An 8,624-nucleotide genomic window follows, 5' to 3' on the forward strand; every position below is an offset into this window, starting at 1 on the left:
TCTCCCCAATCTTCTCTCCCCTATAGATCTCTCCTTATCACTTTTCTTCTCATGAATGATCACAACGGACCTGACGGTCGCAGAGTGCTGCAGCCACATATGTGACTGCACATCCCCCAACCTAACCTATCTATTCTACGCTCCATCAGAGACCCTCACTTCAAATTTAAGAGTTCTAGCTCTACCGGTTCACTAAATACAAATGGTTCCACAATCAGTCAGTCAAGGTACGTTTAGATTTACGAAATCCGCTTGATCTCCAATCCCAATTCCTGGATTAACGTAGCCTCAATCTTGTTACTCTTTTGTTAGCATAGATTGTTACCAAATATTACAGAATGTTGTCTGTTTACTCCAATGTCCAGTAAAAGAGAGCGAATAGAGAGAGCTAGTTTGACAGTTCTACGCTGCCAGCTTACTGAATGTTATTTGGCAAATTTCTTCTAGTAAAATTTTCCAGCACATTTCAATAATTTTAAATTTTGACCAAAGTCAAAAACATTTTTTATTTTACAAATTTTATTCTTTAATAACTTAAAAAAATAAATTTCAACATTTTAAGTGAAATTACGGAATATATAGCAAAATCGTATTCGATGTTGTCAGTTTACTTTTCTCAGTATTATTGCAAAAGAGAATAAAACGTCTTTCTCACTGAAATAGAACTTATACGGCATTTACATTAGAACTTTTTACCGGGTTAACCTACTTTATGAGGATTTATTTGGCATATATTCAAAGGAATTGAAAATTTAAACCCACTGGGTTAACCAAATCCGGTTAAATGTAAACGACCTTTTACTGAGTAAATGTTACTGGAAAAGTCACCAGACACACCTATTGTTTTGTATTTGGTCGAGTTCTGTAGCTCCTTTAGTGAATCCGCCAATTGAACTAGTCATTGCCTGGACATATTTATTGAGGAACGTTAACCAATGCTTGGGATATGGTGCATTGAACAACCCAGTTAAAGGAAACAATTTCAATTCGCCGATAAAAAATGCATAATCTACAAAGAAGGGTGGATGTCAGCATTAGAAGTTTCTATATTTTCAATTCCACCTATGGTCTAAAAGAGGGACATGTAAGTAATGTGGGTGTAAAAACAAAACAAGGTCAATTGATATTATTCTTTTTGTTGTTTTTTTAATATAGGAAAAGGAAAAAATACTCTTCTATCATCCCAAGGATATTGAGTTGAACACGAAAATATCCGATATTGGATTGAGTCAAGCATTTACAACATTTACGGAGTAAGACACCTTATAGATAGGGTAATTTGAATAAAAATTTATAAGACCCCTCTACTTATCATTTTTAGTACCTTCACGGATGAACCTGGTGGCTGTGAAGTTATACACACGGAGAAAACCGTTCAATTACTATATCAAGCTGAACCAACATTTTGGTTAGTATTGGTTCTAAATGTCCCCAAGGAAATGCTAACAAAGGATGGTGTCGATTATGCTGAATATCATCCATATGAACTACATGATGACGTCTATCGTCGTGTATTAATTATGGCCTATGAACGTTTTCGCATGCAAGAGGGTACATTCCAAATGCTCTTGGACGAGAATCCTGATAATGGTCGGGAAATTTTGGTGGACAAGTTGGAGGAGTTTTTCGATAAGGTTTGTTAAGAAACTGGCGAGAAGAAATTAAGATACACTAGTATTGTCCTCTCTAAAAATCAATAATATGTATAAGAATTATAATTTTCATTCGGTTTATTTTTTTCAGTACATTTCATCATTGAAATTACCAGCCGAGGATATATTTGAATTTATACGTTCCTTACAATATTTACCATTGGATAAAGTATTATTCCTGAGAGTCCATAACTTTATTGAATCCCTTAAATCATCATATCCCACAATTAAGGATTCGTTATTCCTCTACAAGAACACAGTTGTAACGTAAGTAAAAAAAATTATCAAAACAAGAAAAGAGAAGAAGAGATGGAAAATCAAATTACCGGAAAATTTTATAAATTCCCTCTAAACAAAGATGGGGAGTATGTGGAGTCAAATTGGTCTTGTATGAAAATTCCGCTTGTCTTCTATAAAAAGACATTTTCTTCTATTAGATATACTTATTTTGTCTCTAAAGATAATACCATTTATCCTTCTTTGAGAATTGAAAAATCATTTGGGCTTCTTTTGGAATATCTTCTTGTATTCTATGAGTAAAACTTTTGAACTTCGATCAGAATAATTTTGATCTTCTATGAGAATACCTTCTGGTCTGCTATAAGAACATAATTCGGTCTTTTATGAGAATGTCTTCTCTGAGAAGACCATATGGTCTTTTTTGAGAAAACGATGTTGTCTTCTATGAAAATACCTTTTAGTCTTCTATTAAAAGATCTTGTGGACTCTTTTGAAAAAATCTTATGGTATTTTATTAGAATACCATTTGTTCTTCTATGAGTTTTTGGCAGCTATTAAAATACATTCTTAATAGAAGACCTTTGCCTTGTCTTCTAAGATCTTTTGATTTTTTATTAGACTAGTCTTTTCTGCATAAGAATGCCTTGTGGTCTTCTATGAAAAGGCTTTTTAGTCTTCTTTGAGAAAACTATTTAGTCTTCTGCGGGAAATGCTTTCGTTCTTCTCTTGGAAGACCTTTTGGTCTTTTATGAAAAGACATTTTGGCCTTCAATAAGTAGATAAATGTTAAGATTTTTTTCATCTTCATTAAAAATGCCTATCAGTCACCCATCTATATATAAAAATATCCGAAAAATACTAAAATCCAAATTTCTCTGGTTTCAGTTGCGGTCGTTTTCATTCCACCCAGCTATATACACTCTATCGATTTGTCCAGGAACATTTGAAAACACCAATAACAGCGAATGGAGAACTTACAACAACACGTGATACCAAACATACTGTACACAAAATATATATTCATAGCAACAAAGATGGTATTAAACCATATCGTATGGTTATATATCCATCGACCAATGTTAGCTTATGCCTCTTCTTCGAACAACAATGTAATGAAATTACCCAACAATATCTGGAAGATATTGGCAATGTACTTAGTACACAATTATATATTTTATCACGTGACATTGAAGACTACTTAGATAAACAGGTGAATATGACAACAACAACAAGTAAAGCAACAGCATCATCGACCGGTGATAGTGACTATGGTACTAAATATTTATTTATAAATGATCGAAGCCTCCAAATGATAACAAATCTTGGTGAAGATGATAGTCAACGTAAGACGAAATTATCACAAAATATTCTAAATGTGATGGCAGATATATTTAGCCTCACGGGGGATAACCATGATAATAGTAAGGTGCATGATATGGCCATTCCCAATCAAGAGGAAATAATGGTCAAGTCCACGGATGATTTTTGGGTAGTCAAGCGACATGGTAATTGGCGTCAACGTTTTGTCATTGTCTTCAGTACCAAACCCACCCTGCTCGATATGACTAAAGAAGCTGAACGTATATTTACTGAATATGATATTAAAGATGGTGTATTCTCTGACAAATAAACAAAATTATCAAATAAATAAATGGCGTTTTCCAATTGAAGCGACGTGAACGATGATCCTTGGTATTTTGTGTGGGGAGGCAAGCACTGTCCGCCATGGGACTGCGCTGGCGGCGAATGCTATGGGCGCAGAATACGCAACAGACAGTGCTTGATTCTCCTCAAGTAAGCAGAGCGGCACCGGTTGAGCTCATATTGCCCTCGTTGGCATCAACATAAACACTGCTGTTGGACGCAACTCCACCCAGACGACTGTTTGCCGCTGCGGAACCATTGCGCAATTTAACAATATAAATACGACGATTGGACATACAAATGTTATAGCTATGATCCTCATAGACTATGGAAATTCTTTCGCAGCTACTGTTTGGCATAAAATTCTCATCGACACTGTAACCAAAAAAGAAAACAAGGAAATCAATTTGTGTGAATTCGTTGGTGTGTATGTGTGCGTATCTTTAAAATTTTACGCCTTACCTTTCGGTCAAATTAATAAGATCTAGGAATATATTGGCACTTCTTTCATCATTTTCTAGTTCACCCCCGGATTCCAGTACAGCGCCGTCTTCTTTCAATACCAAAAATCCAATTTGATTTGCAAATTTTTCCATTTTTCTAATCAATTTCTGTCAAACAAAGACCAGCCAAGTCCAAAGTTATAAAACGAACAGCGTATAATGAGAGAAAAACAAAAATAAATGACGATAAAGGTTGCCAAGTTCATTCGATTTGGTAGTTCACAAATGAACGGTTTCAATTGAACGATTCACTGAGGGGAGCTCATGAACCAATCCCCAATGCGTAAGGAACCCTTTGGAACCCTTTCTCAAAACAAGGAAATTCAAATCAGCTCTTGGACCTGATCGGATATCATATTTCATGATAGTGAAAAAATTAAGTTTTTAAAGATTTTGATCCAAACTTGGGATAGTGGTGTCTTTCCAGAGGATTGGAGGATTATAAAGATAGCCTAAAAGGAACAAGGATCTGGCAATAATTACCAACTATAGACCGATAACCTAGATATGTCCACATCAGAAAATTCTAGAGTCAGCTCTTAAGCAGAGTATTCAGGAACACTTGGAAAAGAATAATTAGATACCGGTTAGCTCGTGCATTAATTATCTAATTAATGATCAATCGAAGTTCATAGGAAAAATAAGAGGGCGGTAATTGGAGCCTGTATAGATATAGGGAAAGCTTATGATAACACTGACATAAGTAAATTTTCCCTGATTCTGTTAAAAATATAACTTAATACACACAATATTAAATAGATCTACGACGGTATGTCCAAACGCATATTTCGAAGGGACAAAAAAATCACTGTGTGCAATAGCCTTCCTCAAGGCTGTGGACTGAGTCCCTTACTGTTCAACACTTATACGGCGGAGCTGCATAATATTGATTACGATTGTAGCCTCTTCCAGTTTGCTGACGACTTCTTTATCATATGTCATGGCAAAAATTTTGATACTGCAAAATGCATTTTACAAAAAAAAACAGGAATTCATATGGACAAAACAGCCAACGCCATTAGATTATTGGATTTTCTGCATAATTTCGGACAAAACTCTGGAGGAACATTCGAACGATTTCGGATACCTTTTAATAAATTCCAAAAAATCGAAATATTAACGGATGTTTTTATTCGGAAATTTATCGGAGGTTAGGTGCAAAATTCGGAAATTTATTGGATGTTTTATGCGAAAAAAAGATTGCATTTTAATTTTAGAATAAATAAAAAGACAATAATTTAAAATGTATTTCAGTAAAGGCTTCTATTTTTTCTTCCTCTTGATTAATAGAAGGCTGTATTTAGACATTTAAGATGGGGGCTTCTATTTCTTCTTTCCATCGATTAATTCCTTGCGGAAAGTTTTAACAAATTTGCGTATGTTCTGACATAGATTCCATATATTTGGTATTTAATTTTCTCAGATATTTGGAATATAACGCCATTTAGACTGCCTCTTACGGAATCCATGTTGGCAATGGGCTACAGGAAAACTGTTACTGGAAACAGAAGAGAAATCCCTTCACCTACTTCTTAGCTTCAGTAGCAGAGCCCCCTGGATAATTTCCATTTGATTTGATTAGGGGAGTTGGTTGGTGCCTAATACGATTTAACACGGCGACACCATTCATATTTCACTTGTACTTGCTTCTGCTCGAATTGTAAAACTTACAAGCTGACACATTTTAATTTAAAAAAAAAACTATTTTTTTCAAAAATGATCACTTGGAATTTTGCGACTTTATATTTAGTGGATCTGAACAAGTGTCAACATTATCACGCATGTAAGCCTCACGCAGAATTTTTTGAATTTTCCAAACTGCATCACGACGTATTTCATCCTTCTTTAAGGAGTTTAGTTCAAAGGTAATTTGTTTTCCAAACCATTCGTAACTGGTATCTGGCTGAGAAGGCTGCGAATTCGCCTTGTTGAGTAATTGTTTACTTATTACAATTTTCTGAAATGTGAAAATGAAATAAAAAAATAGAATTAAATGTCCAATTATTAAGCAAACATACCCTTTTCTTGTTATTTACAGGATTTATTCTAGTTTCATCATGATCATTATTGGCACGTTTTATTACCTATAATTTTAGAAGATCAACAATTAGAAGTCTATGTGTTAGATTTGAGCACAAAACTTACTGATCTTTTGTTTGTTTTACTATTATTATTTTGAATATTAATGCTTGAAGAGGGAATATCTGTTTTAATAACTTCATTTGGCAGTTGATTATCTGGTAGGGCTTCGAAGAATTCGTTAAGATGTACATCGATGTCAGAATTCTGAGAAAGATTCAATTATAATTATTCATAATAAAATTAAATTAAAAAATAAATAAATATCTTGAGCAAAACTGATGGGGTTTTTTAATACATACTGTTTGGTTATGTATTGACTGGTCGTGTTCAGGGACCGTATCGATGGTTATTGAAATATTCACATCCTCATTATATGGTTTTCTCTGTAATTATAGAAAGTAATAATTCATCATTTTAATTTTTTTAGGTTTTATGCACAAGGTTTCACTGTCGTTATTTGTTGTAATTCATGATATTAAATCCAAAAAATGTGGTGGAGAATTTATACTTCCACAGATGTGAAATTCAAGAAGAGTCTATCTGGTTCCAAAAGAAATAAAATCTCCCTGCTATTTCCTTCAATAACATCCAACATTGTGATGCCAACAAATGTGCATTGCAGTTCTGCCGCCATCTTCGCAGAACAGAACCAAGCGAGCAGTTATCCGGAGATCCAAGAATCTTAAAAGAGACTCGCAGCCACTATCATTTACATCCAGCTAGGTACAGACGGCATATCCATGTTCATGTTAAAGAAGCTTGGATCAATAGGGCTGGGCTATCTGACCAAAGTTCTCGAGTTATCGATGTCCGCTACTACTTGGGATCCCTACCGCCCGATTTCTATTCTGTCACCAGTAGCAAAGGTTTTAGAGACTCTAAAACCTTGGCTACCGTCCCTGGAACAGCGTTTCGTTCTTGCTACCCAACAACACAACGAATGCTTTCGAAGAAATTACTTCCAAGATTGGGAATGGTGAACGGACCCGTTTCCACGAAGATTGAAACGGAGTCTTACTCGGCCAACGTCTGTCACCTCAGCCCATTGTGTAAAAGCAATAGGGCTGCTACAACAACAACAACCTGAACGGACCTTTGTGGTAGCTTTAGATCTGTCCAAGGCGTTTGATACGGTCGATCATTCCGAGCTGATATCCGACATCACAAATTCCAACCTTCCGAGTGATATCAAGCGTTGGCTTGCCAACTACCTTAATGGGCGGCAGGCCTTCGTTGAGTTCCGTGGCCAAAAATCCAAATATCGCAAGATCAAAATGGGAGTACCGCAAGGCGGTGCTCTATCTCCCATTTTGTTCAACATGTATCTTGCGAAACTCTCTATTCCTCCACCAGATGTGTCGTACGACGATGACTGTACGATTATTTCGTCCGGCGTTGACATTGACGACGTAAGTGCTAAATTATCCACCTCAAAGTCTACTGTGTCACTTTTCACCTCCTGGACCCGAGAAGCCAATTTAAAACATGACATTTCTATTGAAGTTAGGTGCATCCCCTCCGTCCACAATCCTAAAATCATTGGGGTCTTCGATAACTTCCTTCATTTCTCCTCGCATTCTAACTACTTCAACCAGAAAGTGATAGTTAGGAATAAAGTTTTGAAAGTTTTGGCTGGCACCTCCTGGGGCAAAGATAAAGAAACGTTGGTAACGACATATAAGGCCATAGGTCGTTCCATTCTTAATTATGCTGCCCCAGTCTGAACTTCTTTCCTTAGCGACACACAACGAGATCCTTGCAAAAAAACTCAAAATAATGCACACCGAATTGAAACCGGCTGTGTCCAGATGACGAGCATTGATCACCTCCATGAGGAGACCAGAATGATGTCAATTGAGCAACAAAATGTGGTGTTGAATAGACAGTTCCTGCTGGCATACTATCACTGTGTGATGGCAGATCCACCTCCGCGTCATTGGCATTCAATACGTCATTCCACCGGACGTTATGAATTCCGTGCATCAACTGGCGATCCCCGAAGCCATAAATGACTATAGATCCTCCACGCTCCTGCAATTTCGGAGAGTGATATACTTCTTCCTAGGCAAACCCGTTCGATTATGGCACAACTAAGGTCCGGATACAGCAATGTTCTCAATTCGTATCGAGAGGGCATTTTCCCCGGAACCCTAAATAGGTGTCCCTCTTGTGCCAGCAAAGCCCTCACGACACACACCGTCTATTCAATTGTCCGTCCGATCCTACAAGTATATTGCCTATAGACCTGTGGCTAAAGCCAAAGGAGGTGGCACAGTTTCTCCGGCTACTCTCTTCAAATCCGTTTTCTATCAATATTTTCAGGAAAGAACTTTCACCAACAGCCAACCTGTTACAACAACAACAAAACTTACCCTTTCAATGGGCATTTGCTCTAAATCGTCTTCTACATTATAACAATTGTCCGCATTGATATCATCATTGGCAGGCAATTCACTAAATGTATTTTTCTCCGAATTACTGTCACTACTATCCTCAGAAATCT

At 36.5% G+C, this 8,624-nt stretch overlaps 2 protein-coding genes across 2 annotated transcripts; one reads left to right on the forward strand and one right to left on the reverse strand.

Moving 5' to 3' along the window:
* Nucleotides 1–1,000: 1,000 nt before the first annotated feature.
* LOC133329885 (vacuolar fusion protein CCZ1 homolog) lies at nt 1,001–3,544 on the forward strand. The gene is made up of 5 exons (XM_061538343.1): nt 1,001–1,084; nt 1,156–1,253; nt 1,322–1,634; nt 1,744–1,919; nt 2,778–3,544. The coding sequence occupies exons 1-5, from the start codon at nt 1,001–1,003 to the stop codon at nt 3,520–3,522; spliced, it is 1,416 nt and encodes a 471-aa protein (XP_061394327.1). The 3' UTR covers nt 3,523–3,544.
* LOC133329883 (ragulator complex protein LAMTOR4 homolog) lies at nt 3,478–4,141 on the reverse strand. The gene is made up of 2 exons (XM_061538341.1): nt 3,999–4,141; nt 3,478–3,911 (listed from the first exon to the last, which is right to left on the reverse strand). Exons 1-2 carry the CDS (start codon nt 4,130–4,132, stop codon nt 3,683–3,685), a joined length of 363 nt encoding a protein of 120 aa, XP_061394325.1. The 5' UTR covers nt 4,133–4,141; the 3' UTR covers nt 3,478–3,682.
* Nucleotides 4,142–8,624: the final 4,483 nt, after the last annotated feature.

This window comes from Musca vetustissima, unplaced genomic scaffold, assembly GCF_032173495.1.
Source record: "Musca vetustissima isolate MV318-11 ecotype Yass unplaced genomic scaffold, APGP_CSIRO_Mvet_v1 utg135667, whole genome shotgun sequence".
Taxonomy (NCBI): Eukaryota; Metazoa; Arthropoda; class Insecta; order Diptera; family Muscidae; genus Musca; species Musca vetustissima.

Coding starts and splice junctions, on each gene's coding strand:
- LOC133329883 (XM_061538341.1), bottom strand. CDS start 4,132: ATGGAAAAATTTGCAAATCAAATTGGATTTTTGGTATTGAAAGAAGAC. Junction 3,912..3,998: donor CTTATTAATTTGACCGAAAG/GTAAGGCGTAAA, acceptor TTTTGGTTACAG/TGTCGATGAGAATTTTATGC.
- LOC133329885 (XM_061538343.1), top strand. CDS start 1,001: ATGCATAATCTACAAAGAAGGGTGGATGTCAGCATTAGAAGTTTCTAT. Junction 1,085..1,155: donor ATGGTCTAAAAGAGGGACAT/GTAAGTAATGTG, acceptor TTTTTAATATAG/GAAAAGGAAAAAATACTCTT. Junction 1,920..2,777: donor TACAAGAACACAGTTGTAAC/GTAAGTAAAAAA, acceptor CTCTGGTTTCAG/TTGCGGTCGTTTTCATTCCA.